The sequence below is a fragment of the Papio anubis genome, chromosome 2 (genome assembly GCF_008728515.1).
Source record: "Papio anubis isolate 15944 chromosome 2, Panubis1.0, whole genome shotgun sequence".
Lineage (NCBI taxonomy): Eukaryota > Metazoa > Chordata > Mammalia > Primates > Cercopithecidae > Papio > Papio anubis.
The window spans coordinates 85,612,993-85,634,565 of record NC_044977.1 but is presented as its reverse complement, the minus strand read 5'-3'; the positions used below and the strand labels follow the sequence as shown (position 1 = coordinate 85,634,565).

General features: G+C 42.0%; 2 protein-coding genes across 6 annotated transcripts in view; one reads left to right on the top strand and one right to left on the bottom strand.

Annotated features, from left to right (window-relative positions):
* CACNA2D3 (calcium voltage-gated channel auxiliary subunit alpha2delta 3) overlaps positions 1–21,573 on the top strand; it is a 928,576-nt gene that overhangs the window by 764,594 nt on the left and 142,409 nt on the right. The window lies entirely within an intron of this gene.
* On the bottom strand, positions 13,749–20,707 carry LRTM1 (leucine rich repeats and transmembrane domains 1; the record flags this gene model as incomplete). Its single annotated transcript, XM_017954447.3, has 2 exons — positions 13,749–14,389; positions 20,101–20,707. Coding segments are annotated over 2 exons (1,041 nt in total), but the record flags the coding sequence as incomplete, so codon positions are not given.

Sequence of the window (21,573 nt, the reverse complement as noted above, 5' to 3'; positions counted from 1 at the left end):
GCAGAATTGAAGCAAGAAGGAAGGTGTGGCCCTGCAGGAGACTTCTTCCCCTTCCCAAATTGTTTGTCTGACTTCCCTGTTTATCTTCTAGACCCTCTCTCTGACAAACACAAAATACCCAATCCCAATATTTGTTAACGATTTCAGACTTCTAGAGATGTTTAAAATATTGAATAATGAAATCTGAGTTATGTGCACTTGCTTTAAAGTGCACCTTTTAACATACCAAAATCTAAAATTGCTCCTAAAAATGTTTCATTTTGATTTCTTAGATAGTTTTGAACTCTTTAAGGGCAAAGACCCAATTATCTTTTTATTCCAAGTGCCAAGTACAAGGGCTAATATATGGTCCATGTGGGAGAGATATTGGATAAATAAATGATTCAAGGAAGACGGGCTTCATTTTCACCTCCCATATGTAGGTACCTATTTATTGACGGGACAGTGGAAACATAGTACTTGGCTAAAACTCTAAGACAGATAACTACTCAGTAGCTAAAACTCCAGTCCATACTATAGTAATATTATATTGATCAATATGAATATTTTAAGGAATAGAAAATTGTTTTGTGTCCCATCCCAAAAGCAAACTTGTTGGACCAGTAATCTCTGCATCAGTAGATGTCTTTTCTGAGGTCCAGGCATCTAAGGTGATGCTTAGAATAGCTAATCTGATTACATCAGCAGAAGAAAAGGAGTATAGACACCATAGACACTGGTTTCTTACAGAAACTGCTCTTTTTAAACAGCCATATACTTTTTTAAATTTATAAAATTCAATGAATTTTAGTAAGTTTGGGAGTTGATTTGCAAGAAACACAGAACACTAGATCTGTTATTGGGGAAATTTGAAAATGTGGGCTATGTGGTCTCATTTGCATAATTCAGGGCAGTGTAATGAAGGGGAAGATCCCATTTAACCAGCTAATTAGGAAAGGGATTGATTAACATCAGTGATCATTAACTGTTGCCAAGTATGTGGTATTTAATCTGAATGCAGTATTTACTATGGACCCTTCATTAGAGTTAGGTGAATAATGCTGGCAAAGTGTTCTAGGCAAAAATTTAACTTGTCAACATTCCTTTGGTGGGATCTCACATATTTGGTATGTAGGAGTTAACTAGTATGTCAGAAAGTGTGTATCAAGTCGGCCTGGATAAACCTCTAGTTTTAAATATCTGAGCAAGGGAACTATTTTATTTTGGCAAAAATGAAAACTTACTGATTAAACCAGTAGTTTCCAACCAGGGGCGGTTTTGCCCCCAGAGGACATTTGGCACCATCAAAACCCATTTCTGATTGGCATCACCGGTTAGGAGGGTGCTCCTGGCATCTAGTGGGTAGAGGTCAGGAATGGTGCTAAACATCTTGCAAAGCACAGGACAGCCTCCACAACAAAGAATTATCCTGTTCACGTGTCAGTAGTGCTGAGATTGAGAACTGTTGGGTTAAACTGACAGGTAAACTTCAACTCAGTGCTTTCGAATTCAGTGTTTTCCCTTGTAGACTAACAGTCTTGATTCATTTCTTTATTTTTAATTAACTCATTCAATAAATATATATATTGCACCTACAATGTTCCTAGCACTGAGGATACAGCTGTGAACAAGTACCCCAGAAGGCACTGTGGAGGGCATTGGGGGATTGTCAATTGATGACAAGGGCACTGTTGGCATCAATGTCCAGAGACTGGGATGACAGCTTCCCAATGAAGGATTGTTCCACACAAATGCTGCAGCACCCTCTGAAGAATGCTGAGCATGGCCAGGTTGCTGCCAGTGGAGAGCTTCCATTTGTGTGGCAGATGCAGACAAGTATTGCAGGAATGAGGAGAGAAGAAGGGAAGAAATGAATCATGAGGTGCGGACGGGAGGGAGGGATGGAAGGATACATAGGAAGAGCATTCTAGGCAGTGGGAACTAACGCCTCCAGTAACCTAGAATGAGATTCCTCATCCATGTGTCCATGTTCCACGTGGGTGCTATGAGACCTGAATGAGTTTCTCGGGTTTTGGGGGTAGTTACCAGGATCTACAACCAGAGCTGATGAGTAGGTGGGTAGCTGACCCAGAGAAAAGTGGGAAACCCAAGGCACATCTTTGCTCTGAATGTCAGCTATGAGGTAGGACTTTTTATGTGTGTGTTTGACATTTTTATTAAGCTAACAAATGAATACTATGCAGGGACAGAAGCAGGTCTAAGCCAGTAGGGCTGACAACAGCAAACTTTATAGTTAGTGAGGTTAGTGAGGTAGCTATAGGTCACGCTTTTTTTAAAGTCTGCAGCAGAGTTTGAGAGTGAGAGCTGGACATTAGAGCAGCTGCTCTGCATACCACAGAGTAGCCAGTGACAAGGGCATGTTGAGGATTATTGCCCCAGGAATAAAAATAGCCCAGGGTTTTGAGAAACTGGATCCTCTGTGCTCACTCTCCAGGACACTTGCACCCATGAGTTACTGTCCCTTTCTAAACTCCTCAAAAGCCCCAGCGTGCCCTCCACTCAAAAATGAGCTGCAGAATTTTGGGGCGACACATCCTCATACCTGCTTGTGTGTTCTAAATCGGCAAGTTAACCCACTTCTTTTAGAGGTCCTGGTGGGATGTGAACATTAAAGACAGTGTGAGCTGAGTATTTATGAGTGAACACAGGCCATCCCCTTCCCCAGGCCTCGCCCCTGTGCCTTCCTTTTCACATGTGTAAGTGGAGGTTGTTTGGTGCTGAGGTTGGATTTCTAACAACCTCATTTTTTAAAGGTGGACATGTATTTTACCATGAGAGAAAAGGAAAGGAATTAACCAATATTGGAATATGTCTCATACCCAGATTCAGTCTTGCTTTTGGGGAAGCCTCTGATTCCCGTTGAGAGAAATAAATAAGTTTTTATGTTTATAAAATTTTTTGTAAACGCTTACATATGGATGGGCAATAATCATTAGCTGCTAAATTATTGTCGCTCTCTTCATTAGGAATTACCATATGTTACGCCCATTACTGCTCACTAGTCAGTGCTGTTTCCTGTTTTATGTTATTTTTTCTGAAAACTTGCATATTGGAAGATTATATTAATAGTATCTTGACATGTTCTGTATTAAAACTTTGAAACTCACACTTTCACATACCTGTGCCTCAGAGCTGAGGTTCACAAACTACAGCTCTAGGAAACCACTCATGTACTTTCTCTATGGATTTGTCTATTTTTGGACATTCCAGATAAATGGAATCATATAATATGTGCCCTTTTGTGACCAGCTTCCTTCACTTAATGTTTTTATGATCCATCCATGTTGTAGCCTTTATCAGTACTTCATTTTTAAATTGCCATATAATATTCCCTTGTATGAATAGACAACATTTAGCATATCCATTCATAAGTTGATGGATGCTTTTTTAGCTGTTAGTAATGTTGATACAAGCATCCATGTACATGTTTTTTTGCAGACCTATGTTTTTATATTCTCTTGGGTACACACCTAAAAGTAGAATTATTGGGTCATATGGTAACTCTACGTTTGGTATTTTGAAGAACTGCAAAACTGTTTTCCAAAGCACTTGCACCGTTTTACAACACCACCAGCAACGTATGAACATTCCAATTTTTCTGCATCCTTTCTAATACTTACCATCTGTCCTTTTTTATGTTAGCCATCCTAGTGGGTGTGAAGTGATTTCCATCTCCCTAATGACCGAGCATCTTTTCATGTGATTACTTGCCATGTGTATATTTTCTTTAGAGAAAGGTCTATTCAGATCCTTTGCCCATATTTAAATTAAATTAGGTTGTCTTCATATTGTTGAGCTGTAAGAGTTGTTCATATATTCTGGGTATAAATACCTTGTCAGGCTGGGTGTGGTGGCTCACGCCTGTAATCCCAGTGCTTTGGGAGGCTGAGTCAGGTGGATTGCTTGAACCTAGGAGTTCGAGACCAGCCTGGGCAACATGGTGAAACACCACCTCTACAAAAAAATACAAAAATTAGCTGGGCAGCCTGGCAGGCACCTATAGTCCAGTTACTCAGGAAGCTAAAGTGGGAGGATAGCTTGAGCCAGGAAGGTCGAGGCTGCAGTGAGCTGAGATCATGCCATTGTACTTCAGCCCTGGGTGGCAGACTGACACCCTATCTCAAAACAAAAAAGAAAAAGCAGAAAATCTTGTGAGCTCTCCAGTGCCTGTTTTTGTAGGCAAAGTGGTATTGAAATGCAGCCATGCCCATATTGTCTGTGAATACCTTCTTGCTAAAATGGCAGAGCTGAGTAGATGGAGGGGTAGAGACCATGGAAACTACAAAGCCAAAAATGTCCTCTACCTGCTCCTTTACAGAAAAAGCCTGCCAAACCCAACTTCACATGAAAATATGTCACACTGTCTATTTAAAAGAACAACAAAAAAGGCTGATTTGTTCACTCACCTTTTTCAACATGTTTCTATACAAATGAAGTAGATATTTAAATCAGAGGTTATGTAAGTGGATGCTGAAGACAGAGCTTCATGTATCAGAGGTTGTCCATTGGTTGTGCCTAATGTTTTTGTCTATGTGGTTATACAGAAATTCCAATCAAAGATCCTAAGCTTTCTAAAAATATATGTTTTCATTATAAGTCAAGACAGTGATTTAGTTAATCTTCACTCTAGCTTATAAATCTCTGAACAGTGCAATCAGCATAATGCTTGGTGGAACATTGAAAATGCCCTCACATGCTTTGGTGGAAAACAGTTTATGGGATTCTTTTTTTTTCCCAACATGGCTCATGAGAGATTTGGGGATTTATTTAACCGCCTTTATCCAAGCAAATCTCCTAGTGACCTTGTTGGGATTTTGATCTCAGTTAAGACTAGAATATATATGACTCATGCTAAGTAAAGGGCCCACAGAGGATAGACAAGCTGCCATGAATTTCCCTCGCCTGGGAAGAAAGGGACGGGCATGAGCAGAATCTGCAGCAGAAGAGTCCAAGCTTGTCCAACTTGTGGCCCGCGGGCTGTGCAGCTTCAAATGTAGCTCAGCACAAATTCATAAACTTTCTTAAAACATTATGAGTTTTTATTTGTGTGTGTGTGTGTGTGTGTGTGTGTGTTAGCTCATCAGCTATCATTAGTGTTAGTGTATTTTATGTGCGGCACAGGTGGGGAACCCTGGGGCCCTCCAACATTTACAAGTCAGGGAGATGAGTGAATCAGCAAATGAGACCTAGGAGGGTTGGACAGTGAGGTCAGCTGAGAACCAAGTCAAGGGAGACTTCAAGGAGAAAGTGATCAACGTGTTGAAGAAGACAATTCTTCTTCTTCCAATGTGGCCCACGGAAGCCAAAAGATTGGACACCCCTGGCTAAACCCTTTGACTTGACTGAAAGTCCAGTACATGGACTTTCTTGCTTGAGGAAAATGCTTTGATCAGTCTCTGGTGGGAAAGGGACAGTGCTGATCAAAGGCTTTTTATTCCCAATGTCTCCCAAAGTTTGCACTTACCAAGAACTCCTGGGTTCTCTTCTGGGTGAGAAGATCTGCATGAAGTTAGGATAAATGTCTGAATGTCATTCTCACCTTGAGGCCAAAATACACAGTTATACATGACACAGCTCAGGCAGATGGTAGTAGGTAATTGTCTTTCAAAATAAAATTTCAGAATGAAAACATAGTGTATGGTCATAGTATATGCTTTACTATTCTTCCACCAACTTTCAGATTTTATGTGATGTAGTCAGGTTTTTAAGTGAAAAGTATTTTGTTACATTATTTTATTTGTGTGATGCATTACTCATTCTTTTATGCTATATGCTCCTCTCCCTTGCTGTTTCCCATTTTCTCTAGAACCCACTCTGCAAGGAAATATTCCTCATGAAGATCACCAGTAATTTCAATAACTTCCATTGTTCTTTTGTCTTAGCCTATTAGCAGTGCTTCACCATGTTGATCACTTTCTCCTTGAAGTCTTCCTTTACTTGGTTCTTAGCTGACCTCACTGTCCAACCCTCCTAGGTCTCGTTTGCTGATTCACTCATCTCCCTGACTAGTAAATGCTGGAGGGCCCCAGGGTTCTCCACCTGTGCTCGCATTTACTGTCAAGGCTTTGAACACTATTCATAAACTGGTGATTCCCAAGCTAGACTTCTCTTACTTTGACCACACTTGCTTATTCAGTGTCTTTACTCTTTCACTAATAGGTCTATCAAATTCAATAGATTCCAGGCTGAAGTCCTGATTGCATTCACACCCTCCCCCTCTACCTTTTCTCCATAGCCCTGATAATTTAAAATCCAACTCAATAATTCTCATTATCTAATTAGTCCAAAAACTTTGGAGTCATTCATTTCTTTTTTTAAAAATGCATGTCATCATGGATAATATTGAATGTACTCAAAAGTAGACAGAAAAAAAATATAATGAAATTCCACATATCTCGTGCCCAATCCCAGTAGCCATCAACCCTTGGCCACTGTGTCCTTCAATTTGCTAATCCACAACCACCCCTCCCATATTATTTTAAATCAAATCTTAGTCATTACATTGTTTCATTCATAAATATGTCAGCCTACGTCTTTAAACGATAAGGACTTCTTTGTATTTTAATATAGCAATACAATTACTGTACCTAAAAATAATAATTCCTAAATCTGTTACCTAGTCAGAATGTAAATTCTAGTAAAGTTGTCTCAAAAATGCTATTTATTTTTTACAATTTGTTTGAATCAGGATCTTCTTCCTCTTCTTCTTTTTCTCTTCTTCCTCTTCTTCTTCCCCCTCCATCTCACCTCCCCATCTCCTCCTCCTCCGCCGCCGTCATCGTCTTTTTTTTTTTTTTTAAGAGATGGGGTCACGCGTTGTTCCCCAGACTGGTCTTGAACTCCTGGGCTCGAGTGATCCCCCTGCCTCAGCCTCTTGAGCAGCTGGAACTACATGCATGCGCCCCTGTGCCTGGCTTTGAATCAGGATCTAGAAGTCATTCTTGACTCTTTCCTTTTCCTCCTACCTACAACCAATCTGCCTATAAATCCTGTTATTTCTTTCAGTTATGTACAGAGTCTGACCACTTTTCAGCACTTCCACTGCTCCCTCAGTGGGCCGCTCCACTTTCATCTCTGCCATGGATTGTTGTAGATGCAGCAGTTTCTACCGCTTCCCCTGTCTTCTCCCAACCTTCGCCCCTTCATTTTATTCTTCATAGGAGCCACAGAAATCATGTTAAACATAAGTAATATCACATCATTCTTCTATCCAAAACTCTCTGTCGACTTCCTAATTTACTCAGAATTAAAAGCCAAAATTTTCACAGAAGTCCAGGTATTAGTTATCTTATGCCAAAGCTTAATGCCTTAAAGCTATAGACCTTGTAGCTACCAACATTTACTATTATACAGCATCTGTGAGTCAGGACTCTGGGTGCAGCTTAGCTGAGTCCTCTGGCTCGGGATCTTCCATGAGGCTAAAATGAAAGTGTTGGTGAGGGTTGCAGACTCATCTGAAGGCTCAAGAGAGGAAATGCTTTCACCGTCACTCACTCATGAGATCATTAGCAGGATTCAGTTAGCTCCTTGTGGCTTGTTGGGCAGAGAGACTCTGTTCCTCACTCATTGTTGGTCAGAGACCTCTCTTACCTCCTTGCCACATAGGCTTCACCATAGGGTAGCTCATAGTGAGCTAGTTCACTTCGAACAGGACAAGCAAGAGAAAGCGAGCAAGATAGAAGCCAGAGTTTTTTGTAACTTAATGTTGGAATGGATATCTTATAACTTTTCCCATATTCTGTTTGTTTGAAGCAAGTCACTAGGTCCAGCCCACAGTCGAGGAGAGGGCATGAGTACCAGGAGGCAGGAATCATTGAGAGTTATCCTAAAAGCACCTGCCACAACCTGTAAGTCCTACATGATTTGACCCCTATTACTCTCTAACCTCAGCTCCTTCTACTTCCCCTTTACCCATTCAACCACAGCCACACTGCCTCCTTGTTCTTCAGTCACACCAACCTTGCTGCTACCTCAGGGCCTTTGCACCTGCCATGCCTTTTCCATGGGACATTTTTCCTCCAGATACCTTCACCACTGGATCCATCATTTCCTTCAGGTCTCTGCTCAAGTATTTTCTCAGCAGGGACCTTCCTGATCACCACCTGTAAAATAAAAACTCTTCCTCCTCCATATCCCCAGTGTTTTCTCCTCCTCACATCTGCTTGTTCACCACCTGATATGATTTGTATTTCTTTATCTTCTCCCTCTGCTAGATGTTAAGTTTCATGGGACAGATATTTTATATTTCTTGTTCACTCCTTTATCCTTAATACTTGGAAAAGGAGAACATCTTACTATATGCTACATTGTAGACAGTCTTCATCTTTAATGAATGAAGACAGTGGGGTCTCAATGGGAGGTATTGTAGAAGTTAAATGTCCTCAGATACACTACATACAAGAAAGGGTGATTTCTCTCTGATTTTTTTTTAAACTCAGTGTCTCAGTGGAAGGCATATCAGCATAGATGGGCAGTGCAGACTATTGATCTCGTCCTTGACACCCCACTCATCTGTTTCAAGGTCACACCTCTGCTCTGTTTGTTTTGCATTTTTTTTTTTTTTGAGACAGGATCTCACTCAGTCACTCAGACTGGAGTGCAGTGACTGGAGTGAATCACCGCAGCCTTAATCTCTGGAACTCAAGCAATCCTCCCTCCTCAGGCTCCCATGTAGCTGGGATCATAGGCATGCGCCACCACATCTGATTGATTTTTGCATTTTTTGTAGAAACAGGGTTTTACCATGTTGCCAAGGCTGCACCTCTGCTTTAGATAGTAGATATTCCTCCTGGAGACTTAGCTATCCTTGAGCAGTATTCCTAATTTCTGGGGCCCTCATAACTTTTCTCGTCTTCTGTGGATTAATTTGTATTTCAATGGGAAATACTTAATGGCTAGCATCTTAATCTAGACTCTGAATTTCTCATTTTTCTCAAATACTTTCAAGAGAGTGTGACTGAGTTTCTTCCCCTCTCATTCGGAGACCGTCTTTTCCAGCCCAGCAGAGCCATAGATGATGAAAGGGTTCTTATTTCCCCATTTTGCCTTGGCTCCTTCAGCTGTCCTTCTGGTTTTGGTGGGACCAGAGCTCTGGCAGTGTCCTACTGGTTGGTGGTTGGGTTTCTTTTCCCTGCCATGCTTTAAGGTAAGTGTTGGCAGTGCCAGGAAAGGATCCTAACTCTGAATTCTTCGAACCTGTCAGGTCCTTAGAAGTGCTTGGGTGTTGGCCTTGGGAAGACTTGCATCCAGATTCCCACTCCACCATTTACTAGTGGTGTGACGTTGAGCAAATGACCTAAGCGGTCTGTGTCTTCGTATGTAATGTGGCAGTACAATACCTACATGTTTTGGTTACTGTAAGACTTAGAGAAAATTAAGTATTATGCTTGGAAAATACCAGGCATGAAATTGAGTGCTCAGTAAATGCTGATAATGGTGCCGTAATTGTCCTTATCCAAATACTTAGTGTAATAATGTCATAGTTTTGATATTGTGGTTCACCACAAAATGAACAAAGAATGGTGAGGATCAGGTTGTGTTATCTATGCTAACCCCATCTCCTGCAACTGCATTTATAAGCTTGCAATTAATTCTGTGCATGACTTTTGTAATGTTGCTTTCCTTTCCATGCTTCCATTTCCTCTGTAAAATAAGGACATGGAACTATATCAGAGTAGCAAATAGGTTTAATCTCTTATGTCAACTCCAGTTGATCAGTAGTGGGTACCTGGAAAGCAGATTAAAAAAAAAAAAAAATCTGTGGCTTTGTCTGGGCTCAGCAGATAACTTTGTCATGATCTATTAGCAGTGTGTGCAATGGATAGAAAGGCTGGTGGCAACTATTCTGAAATTCTCCAGACCTGGACTAAATGCTCTCTAAGACCCTTCTCAGATCCCCAGTCCTCTGATTCGTTATCAAGGTCTTCTTGATGGGCCTTTGTAGTTGGCTGACATCCTATCCTGTCCACCCAAATGAATATTCAGTGTCATTGGAGTAAAACATAGATACGAGTAGTTCAGTTAAGAATCTGAAAGGGATTATATGTCAGTAAAAATAAATACAAATTTTAAAAAAAGAATCTGAAATGGAAGTGGTTGATTAGGCAGCTGCTTCTCTGAATGGGGTAGGGGTTTCTTTGAGACTGCATTGCAATTTGAGTCTAAAAAATAAAGCATTTTAATCGAAAGAGCAAACAGGATGGTTCCCTAAAGTCATGCATGCAAATCATAGCCCAGCGATGCCATGTGGAATTGGAATATCATTTTGTGTAGGTTTCTGTCAATAGCATTTAGCAATGGATACACGGATGGGTTTTCCCAAACTGGAAACAGTAATTTCCTGACCTGTAATACAAAGCTATAGGTTTCTAACAGTTGTTGGATAATTATGTGAATGTATGCTACAGATAGATGATTTTAGAAATTGATTTAACCACTTCCTTTGATATTTAGGATCTAAGATAAAGGTATCTTGTTTCAGGGGTACTTGGTTAACTCAAGTAAGGAGATTCAATTTGCACGAACCTTCAGGAAGAAATCTGTGTGTGCATCACTTTTTAGTCTTGCTTCTTTGTAAGGAAAAATGAAACCCTTAGTAATCCACTGGCATTTTATAATCTTAAGCAAAAGATTCTACCTGTAGGGTCAGGGTTGTTTGCCTTATTTGTAAAAGCTTTTCAGATATAGAGTTGATTCTAGGTCTTCTTTCTCCAAAATCTCTATGTCAGAGTACATTTTTCCTGCCCCCTTTTATTATGCCTCACTACAGACAGTGACAATATCTGTTTGTGAGTTTATGATCCCTGGCAAGGCAAAAATCACCCATCTGGAGTCATACTGTTCTACTAAATATGATGAAAGAACTATATTTTTAGTTTTCTCAGAAACAATCAACACTAAACGTGATTTTTGTCCATAGTGTGCCCTCAGCCAGGCTCTATGACAGAAGGACATTTTTATAAGGGAATCTATGAATATGACAGCAGCAATAAACAGCTGAAAATAATCTATGAGGCGTTTGCAAATTACCCCTCATGAGCTGTAGTGGTTGTGAAAGATAATTTGTGGTTCTCACAGAATACCCTGCAAATTGGGTCTTTCATCTGCAATGTTTTTCACAGTTAAAACATTTCATTTCTCATATTAACAAATGATAACTCTGCATTTGTTAATCTAAACAATTTGATTTATATTTTTTTCTGTGCTGAGAAGCTGTTGACATTTCAGGGTAAGTAATTATTTTCATTGCCAACTGCTGTTCGTGGTGACTGTAGGCAAAAGATAGAAATCTGAATATAAGTATGCATCATTTTAATCATTTTCCTTAAAGACTGCCCATAAAGCAGGAAGTCTGTTTGCCCGAGTTATCATCTGTACTTAGAAATCTAAAAGGATATGAGTGTTGACAAGCAAGGATTCTAGTCACGTTCAGGGTTTTCTGTGGTGGATCAGAAACTCCCTCATGTAATCTCTGTGGGTAGGGGGACTGGGTTGACCTCCACTGTCACCAAACCTCTGGCAGGGCCCAGTGCACCTGCAGATTGAAATCACTGCAGTAAAAGGAAGCATGCGTTATTGGCCTCAGTAGCTCTCAGCTAATGTAGTATCTGTTCGAGTGGCTCATGGGTGTCAGGATTACACAAGAATGCCTTGCACCATGCCTGGTACACGGTACACAGCGTGAGCTCTGGAAACATCTGGTGAAACTGGGACGACGTATAAAAACATATAAAATTCCTTTCTCACACTGCCTTCTTGGCCAACCATCCTCAGTCCAGAGCCATAGAAAGAAAGGTTTTTTTCACTTGGAAAGTAGTCACTACGTCCATAAAGAAGGATGTTGAGCCATGTCCACTGAGTGATCCTTGGAGAGGAGGTGCCAGGGCCTGGGACAGAGCTGATGGATTGGCAGGCTTTCCTTGGGGTCTTTCTTTGATCTACAATCTAAGGTATTTCAGTTTCTTTTGATATTCAGAAAAAAAAATTACCATCAAAATTTAAACTTCATCCCCTAGAAAAATCATCTGACAAAATTGCTGCTCCAGAAAGGTGGTCCATCTTTAGCCTTGGATGTGTGGGGCCCACACTAGCTATGAAGCACCATGGCAGGTGTAGATTGTCTCTGTGGTTATTAGAGGTGCGTCAGTGTGACTCTGGTTATTAGAGGTGCGTCAGTGTGAGACCTGCACAGTAGGATGTGGTAGGTTCACCCGTTTCCCTGCATCTGTCCGATATGATAGATGTGATAGATACATGTGAACCTTCCATTCACATTTCAGTGAGAGAATGGGCTACTGATTTAGGATCCAAACCAATCATTACGTGGCCTTACGGAGTGAATGTAGAGCCAGTACCCTGAATGGCAAATGTGTTTTATCCTTTGAACCAACTCCAGTTGATTAGTTCTGGTTGCCTACAGTGCTGTCTTGAGAAGGCATCTGTGATGCTGAGCTAGGAGGAGTGCTGGGATTGATTAGCAATGTCTGTCATGGCCTCTGGAGGAAAAACTGGCCCTATATTTGCCATTCTCTGCTTTTAACATGTCCATAACTCCTCTGTCCTCTCTTCTTGTGTAAAATGATTTTAATACTAACAGGTGACTGTGAGCATCATGAGAGAGAACAGGTAGATTCCACTTTAAGAAAACCTAGCATGAAAAAATGCAAATTTACAAAATGGATAAATCTGGAGCCAATTATTTCTATTACAGAAAGATTCCATGAAAGGTTCCTTTAAATAGCCAGCTCCCCTACTGCATTAAAATGATGATTCAATTTACAAAAATTCACTTTGCATGCAACTCTTCAAGACCATGTCTGTGGAGTAAAGACAGCCACACCTGATTTTTTAAAACCATGGCCTAAATAACACTGAAGATAGCTGCCGCCACCTATCTTGAGTCTCTTGGTAATTCACACTCTCTGCAGTCTTCCTTCTTACTCCTATCCCAGCGTGGGGAGTAGACAATCTGGGTGGTGGACAACAGCTGCTGGCTTCCACCCTGACACGGCTGCATTTCATTAGTGGGTAAACTGATTGCTCTGAGTATGTTTATATGTGGGTGTGGTTGTACAACTCTGTGCACTCTGTGTGCTATGTATGCAGATACAGATACACAAAAGTCATTATCTCGCTCTCAGCCCAACCTAAATTCATTCCTGCTGTAAGAGTTCTAAATGGAAGGTTCCAATCCCTTGGTGGATATGGCCTTTTGGTAATATCTGCCCCAAATTCTGGCTCCCCATCCTCTTTGTGTTTGTTTATATGTTATTTACCCTTGCATTAGAAAAATTCCCGAGACTCGGGGCCTGAGTCCTATTATCCGGACATGGAATCTTCCTCTTCCTCTGAGGCCTACAAAGCCCCAAACGATTTTCTGATTTAGAAAATGAAATAGACTTTGACTCTTGGGGCAGGCTATGAAATTCCCAACCAACAGACGCTCCCATTAAATACATAACATATACAACATCTGAAAGTATCACTGATCCAGCATGAACTTGAATTATAGAGGCATTCGGTGCTCCTCGGGTAAGATCACCAGCCTCTTCCCAGGCACTCAGAATCGGGCAGTTTTCCAGTGGACCATAAAGCTCCAGGAATGCTGACTGGCATGTGTGTTTGAATTTCGGTTGCTCTGTAAAAGGAACTTAATCCACAGAAGAGTACCTGGAAGAGATGGCATCTTCCCTTTCTCTGTGTGTTTTACCCCCACATAGAATCATCATCATAACTTCTCAGGCCCAGAGCACAAGTATCATCTCTATTTTGCCTATGGTATTTTTTAAATCACAACATAAATTCCTCCCCAGAAATATTTTTTACAGACACATCTTTTTTTTTTTTTTTTTTTTTCTTTTGGCAAAAGCAAAATGAGACTAACAGTAAACACATCAGCCCTACTCAGACACTATCTTCTGGCCTGCAATGACCAATCCTATTTGAGACAAAAGCTCTCAGGCTGGTGAGCTGTCAAGTCGCTCTTTTTCTTCCACCTTCCCAGGATCATTGGTTTGCGCCAAGGGTCCCCCATGGTACTGGGCTGTGATTGCCGCATAGGTGCAGCCATAGATGGCAGCTGCCAACATCATGAGACACACAATCCCACACACAACCCCAGTGATGATGACGGTGGCAATAGCATGACGCAGGTTGGCAGGCCTTGGCTTGGGTTTGAGCTCGCACTCCAAGAGGTCTCGCTCCCCCAAGTTGTGGTTCTCAGAAGGCCTCAGGACCACACCGTGGGTAGAGCCAGGCCACTGAAGCTGCGAGGACTCTGGATCAGGAGCAGCAAGAGGGCAGGGCTGGTACAGCTCATGAGGAATCCTAAGGAGGTCCTTTCCCTTCCAAGTGTCTGGTGATCCACAGATGACACCGTCTGTTATTCCCCCTTTAAAAGACAAAAGCAAAGGACAATAACAGAGCCTTGATACAACAGAGTTCCAAAATCCTCTGCCTGCAAAAACTTAGGCAGATGGAATTTATGAAGTACCATTTTTTTTTTAATCCTGGAGTCAAAGAATGTAACAACCATATTTTATGATTTTAAGATTCCTAAATTGGCTAAATACTAAAAATGCCACACACTAAATTGGCAATTACTTATGACCAAGAATTCATTAGAAGCCCAGTAACCTTCATGTTCTACAAATGCTCAGAGAAAACAATGCAAAAGCGGACAAGAAGGCACGCTGGGGGCCAATGGTGAGCACGGCTGCCCACTGCATTCCTGCCACTCACAGCCCCAGTGAGCCCCACAGACAAGAAATCTTTCGTGTACCAGATTCCTATTGGAAATCTAAGGAAAAAATAAAACAAATGTGCGTTGTTGTGCTGTTATGTGTTTATTACAAAGATCCTGTGTGTCTCAGCACTGTTCAGTGATGCCAAATGGAGAGATGGAGTGGTCTTGGAGTGATCTGTGGATTTGACAATACTGGAAATTTAGTTCCTGGAATTAGGTATCATGAATGTGTCTCCTCAGGCCTCAGAACATTTACGGCTTTGAGTACTGAACTTTCTAATGGGTTATTAAACCCAGTTTCCCTTCCCTGCAAGGTGATGGATATCCTCAGGTGTGTAGACTGCTGTTGGTCAGGGGGAATTTGGGTGGTCAGTCATTCTTTCCTAGAAAGAGCACTGAGGTAGCAGACTGAAGTCTAGTCTAGTGTGACCACTGATTTTCTCTTTGGCTTTGGGAAAATGCACTTTGCTGACTAAATTTTCTGCCATGAAAGCATCCTATTTGTATCCAACTTGATGGTTTACAAAGCACTGTTAGATAAGTCCTAATACTCCACTCTTGTAGGTAACTCTTGTCCGGACTCACAGAATTCGTGAGTGGATGAAACAACACCCAAACCAAATTCTCCATGCTCCATCCAAGTTTTTTCCACTGCACTCACTGCCCCGCCACTTCCTCCTCTCAGGAGCGTTGTGAGGTCAGAGGAGTGGGCAGGATGGCCCTCGGCACTGTCTTCTAGGAAGCCTTTGAGTGGACAGAACTGCCCCATGACCTGTGCCTTGGCCCTTTCAGGCTGCCATAAGCACCTCCCCTAGGCCAGCTGAAAAGATTGGCACTGCTGTTAGCAAAGTTAGATTGGAGGAGATTCTTAGTACACACAGTAAGTGAAATATGAAATTATACCAGAAAGACATATGCAGAGGGCATCACTTCAACATTATTAGCACCCTCCACTGCGTGGCACTTCAGAGTTCTAGGAATGCTTTCACATTTATTCTCTCTAAGCCTACAAGATAAGTCCTAAGTGGCCCTGTAAGTACATAGGGCCTATCTTGCAGTGCAAGGATTATCAGGTGGCCCCAACACACCAGGGTAAGCGGCAGTGGCAAAATTCAACCCATGTCCTTTTTGCTGCCACTGCTTAAAACTGAATCACCTACCACCAGAGTCTCTTGGATTCCTCCTGGCTTTTCTAGCAATCCTCTGAGGAAACAGTCCCCACCCTAAAGCAGAAAGATAAAAAGGGAATTTCTTCCTTTTTTGAGCCACTGATTTTCATGAGGCCAGAGGTTCAGAGCAGCCGCTCCAGATGAGTCCAAAGTGCCATTGAGATTAAGGATTCTTACCTCATGGACCATTTCATTCCTCTGCACCTGACCATAAGAGCCTCTCCCAGGAAGTTGGTTGCAAGACAAAAAGGTCAGAGAGACAGAAATGAAGTGATGGGGCACTGAGAAGTAGTCATGATATTTAATCCAGCCGGAGAGCATGGAGACTTCTACAAGGGGAAGCAAAGCCACCTGCCAGGGGGATGGACAGGTTCATCAGCTGACTTCCACCTTGACTAGGGTGGTTTACCCGATCACCCCAGACTTAAGAACTGTTTCTCTCCAGTTCCAGACTTTCTGCTGTTCAGTATTAGGATGGGAGCCACAGCCTCTGGACCCAGAGCCAAGGAAATACCCAGACTAGAGCCTGGGACATAGCTGGAAGGCAGGGGCTATGGCTGCCAAATGCTCTATGGTCTCCTGTGCAGGTGATCCTCAGCCAGGATGCAACTCCCACTTTCCACCATTTCATGGGCCGTGACCCCCTAGCCAAATCTGCTGATTACGGCCAGAGGGTCCCACATCCTTCTAGATTTATGTAACTGACAATGCAGGAAGCTCCAGCTTGCTAAGTGCTCATTGTTCTCTATCTGATCACTAGTAGCTCTTCACCTCTGTCTTGGGAGAAACTAGATTCAAATCTTGAGTCTGAACATTACTTAGCTGTGCAGCCCTGGAAAATTTCCTTGACCACATTGTGCCTCTGCTTGCTCATCTGGAGAGTGGGAGACGAGGATAATTAAAACTCACTTCCCAAGATTGCTCTGAGGACTCAGTTGGATAAAATATGTCAAGTATTTAGCATAATACCTAGCTCAGAGTAAATGTTTAATGAAGTGAAGATGACTTGTTTACTGGTAAATAGAGAGGAATAGTAATCATACAATCTGTGCGCGTATTTCTGTGGAGGAGATATTATTATGTATTCACCAAAGCACATCTTTTTGCTCTTAGGCCAGCAGAAAGACTAAATTTTCCCACTTTTTGTGGTCCATTTGGGGCCATATGATTGAATTCTGGACAATGGAACCAATTAATGCCACTTCCAGGCCATAAAACCCCAGTGTAATCCGCCATGCATTTTGTTGCCACTTGGGGATGACCTTAGAGGCCACGTGATAAAGTTGGTGGCATCACAAGCTGGAGGGGGCTTATGTCCCTAAATGGCTGCATGAAATGCAGACCCTGCCCCCATTTCCCTTCAACTATGACATGAATGAGCAACAGATTTTATTGCACATATAACTAAAATCTGGGCTAGTCTGTTATGTCAATTAGCCTGCCCTGTCTAGTACCTGTAGTGTTTGCATTTGTTTATATATCTTTTTTATAAAGAAGATCTTGACTAATATCTGTTCCCTTATTTTGCCTGCATTCAATATATCTATAATCCGACTGCCTCCCATGTTTGGCACGTATTTGGATTTTTCCTAGTTATGTTGGGACATCCAGGTCTTATTACCCCAAATCAAGTTTTGCCTCTCTCCGAAGAAAAAAAAGCTGTGATCTGTGCTCATGCAGCTCTGTTGTGAGGGAGTGTTGAACTGCATCACAGAATCTGAGGACCGGAATGGGCCGTAGGAACTCCCTGGCTTAAAACTGTCAGTTTCCCTCTGGTGACACTGAGTGCTAGTGAAGTGTCCTGATTTTCCCAAAGACCACCAGCAAGTTTGTGGCAGAGTAGGGCAGAATGCATCCCATCCCAGGTTGCTTCCAGTGCCCTAGTCCTGGGAACTTTTTTTTTTTTTTTAATCAAGAAATGTTCTTTGATGAAAACTGTCTTTCTGTATTGGACTGGCCTGTGCTTACGATTTAATCCAGAATACAATAGTTCAAGCCACTTTACCTGTAGATGTAAACAATTTATTTGCAACCTCTTATAAGAAAGAGGTTGCCATAGTACGTGGCTGCTGTTGCTGGTTGGCTTGAATGCCGAGTGGTTATTGATTATGTAGTTTGCTGTTACATTGTTGAGAAGGATTTATTCAATATCGTAAGTTTGAACCCATGTTGTATTCACCCTAACCTCATTCCTGCTGAGAACCACTGCAACCATGCAGACACTGTTGATTCCCTAATTCATGTCTGTAGCTCCAACATCTTTCTGAGCTTCAGGCTTAAATATACAACCTCCAACTCAACCATTCCCCATGGATCTGTACAGGACATCTCAAACTTGACATGCCCCAAGCTGAAGTCCTAATTGACCACCTCCCCAACACACTCACTCACTCCCCCCAGTCTCCTCTTTGCCCCTTGTCAGCTGAAGGCATCACCATTTACCTGGTTATCACTGCAGGACAAATCAAAATAGACGTTCCCATAATTATGGTCTTCTCTTAATCACCCACTCCAACCCATTAGCAATGTCTGTCAGTTCAGTATTCCAAGTATCTCCCAGCATTGATCAGGTCTCGCCACCCTGGTTTGGGCCACCATCATCTTCGCTGGCTGACTGAAATCACCTTCTCCCTCATCTCCCTGGTTCTTCTTCTGCAGCCTTTGGTCAGTTCTCCCAAGAGTCTACAGAGTGACCTTCTACATTGTAATCAGATCATATTGTTCCCTTGACTAAAACTCTTCAAGAGCTTTCCATCTCACTTAAAGTCCAGGCATCTTGGACTTCTCTGCACACTTCTGCATGATCTGGCCCCCAAGTACTGGTGTTGTCTTGTCTGTGTCCACTCACTCCCTTCCTCTGCACTAGCCACTGTCTTGTCTCTCTCTTTGTCCTGCAGCCAAGCCAAGCTTTCCCCCTCATCAAGCCCTTTGTGCTCACTATTCCTTCCCCCAATTATCTCATGGCTCATTCCTCCGCAGTCTTTGGGCTCTGCTCAGCCATGTCACCTCCTTGGAGACATCTTCCCATCCATCCTATCAAAAATGAGACCCCCATTCTATCACTCTCCCCTTCCCCTGCCTCATTGTTTCTTAGCACTAATTACTATTCTAAACATGTATCTTTATTTATCATCTTATTTAACATCTGTTTCTACTACCAGAATGAAATCTCTATGATGATTAGGCACTGCCATCTTCTCAGTGCCTGAAATACAAAAGGCACTCAAATATAGGAATGATTGAATCATGCTGAGAGCTAGGAGGAGAGAAGCACTGTGAAGTGGAGGAAAGAATGTTGGGTCAAGACCCAAAGGCCATGCATTCTGTTCTCACCTGGGCTTCTGCTCTGTGATCTTGGGCAGGTCACTGAACCTCTCTGGGACTCTGTTGCCTATTGACAACAAGGGTTGGCAAACTTTTCTGTAAAGAGCCAGATAGACAACACAGCCCCTGTCACAACTACTCTGCTTTTATAGTGCAAAGCAACCGCTCACTCAGTATATAATGAATGGGCATGGCTGTGTTCCAATAAAACTTTATTTACAGAAACAGGAGATGGACTGTGGCCCTGGGGCTGTAGTTTGCTAACCCTGGGTGGTTTCCAGAGCCCCTCATCTTTAATAGTCTGAGATCTCTTGCTTTGCTTTTGTCATCGTGTTAAAGAAATTGTGAGTAACTTTAGAGAGAGGCTCTGTTGCACCCAATTTCAGTGACAGTGGTGCTTGCTAAAGCAGAAAGGATAATTTTAGAGAATTACAGTTGTCAAATGGGTAGAAGCAGACAAAGAGAGAAAAATATCCCAGAGAGAGATAACCATACCCATAATTGGAACACACTTGAAAATAAGAGTGTAGTGCTATTTGGGGTTGAGCAGTTATTCAGGTGGTGATTGAATGTCCTCCTTCTTAACAGCATACTCCCAGATAAGTAACTTCATGTCGTATTAATTAAACAAGTGAAAGTTATCTCCATGTAACATATTTGTAGATTAATTTAGATCCTGAATTTAAACACCTTCTAATGACTCACTTGACTCTTTTGCCATACCGGGAAATGGCACCGATGTATAAAAGCCCAAATCCACCCCTTACACACTCCTCCACATTCTTTCTAATGCAGAGAACAGATGAGATATATCCTAGGCTGGTAACACACAGATGGGGGGGGTTCCAAATAGACATGACTCACCTTTATAGATAAATTTCTCCAACCAGAGTTTAAGGCCAAGCAAGTGACAATTGCATTTCCAGAGGTTGTCCTTGAGAAATAAAAGCCTCACACTGGGCATGGATTCCAGGAGCGCTCGATCAAGCTGCTGAAGCTGGTTTTGTTGAACCGCAAGTATAGTTAGGTTCTCCCAAGTCTCTCCCAGGGATGTGGGAAGGTGGCTTATGTTGTTTGATGACAAATCAAGCTCCCTCAGCTGAGGGAGGGAATGGAAAAGTCTGCTTTCCAGGGAAAGGAGTGAATTCTGGGTTAAGTTTAAAACCTGCAAGTGCTGAAGCCCATGGAAAGCTCCAGGGGCCAGATCTGAAAGGGAATTGTTGGACAAGTTTAAGGCCGTGAGCCATGGCACTGACCTAAATGCAAAAGCAGGAAGATGGTGTATCTGATTATCTTGTAAATGCAGTGTTCGAGTCTGAGGAGGTAAATGGGAAGGAATTTCAGCCAGACCCTGCTGGCTGCAGTCTACAAAATTTGTAGATGAGTGACATCGGCACTTGTCTGGGCAGCCATATACCACCTGGAGCAGGACAATCACACTGGAAAACAGGAGCAGTTCACCTACAACAAACAGAAAGAAATTGGGATAGGAACCAGTTTGTGAGGTGTGGTATCAGCACTTTTTCCCCTTTGAATTTACAGGTAATGTGCTTTCCAGCCAGGTAAGACCTTCTACAATCTGGAAGAGAGATTCTGTCACTCACCATCTTTAGTAGAGCCAGGCTGGACAGAGTACATCCCCAGTGTCAGTAACTAGTGCAATCTTTGTGCCAACTATTGTTGGAAGCCTTGAGAAAAGTATTCTCTCAGTGTCTTCTGATTCAGAAGATGGAAGACTTAGTGATATCAAATAGAAGAGTGAAAAAAATATTTGGGGGATATATGCCCTTTGTAGGCCACAGCAGAATTATGTGGGGCCAGATGTGTAAACGAGTGATAGAGGATTTCAGATATCCACATTTCTGTAACGTATGCAGCAGAACAGTGCTGTCTAATACAACGTTCTGTGATGATAGAAGTGTCCTGCATCTGCTGTCCAGTATGGGAGCCAATAGCCGTGTGTCGCTATCGAGCTCTTGAGATGGCACTACTGCAACCAAGGGACTGAATTTTTATTTGCATTTCATTTTAACTATTTTAAACAAAAATAGCCACATGTGGCTAATGGTTACTGTATTGGATAAGGCAGCTCTAAAACACTGCTACATATTGATATCCATTTTTGCCGTTGTAATTCCATGAACAAGGATAGTGTCTGCTGCTTTTTTATTCAAGATTATAAAAATATAGAAAAGCATTAAGAATAATATAATGAATACCCCTTTTCTATAACAGTTCTGCAAGTCATTCATGGGTTATCATACTTCCTTGATTCTTTTTCCTTTTAACTCAAAAGAGCAATGCATGACTTACACAGTTGAACTTACTTTGATTCAT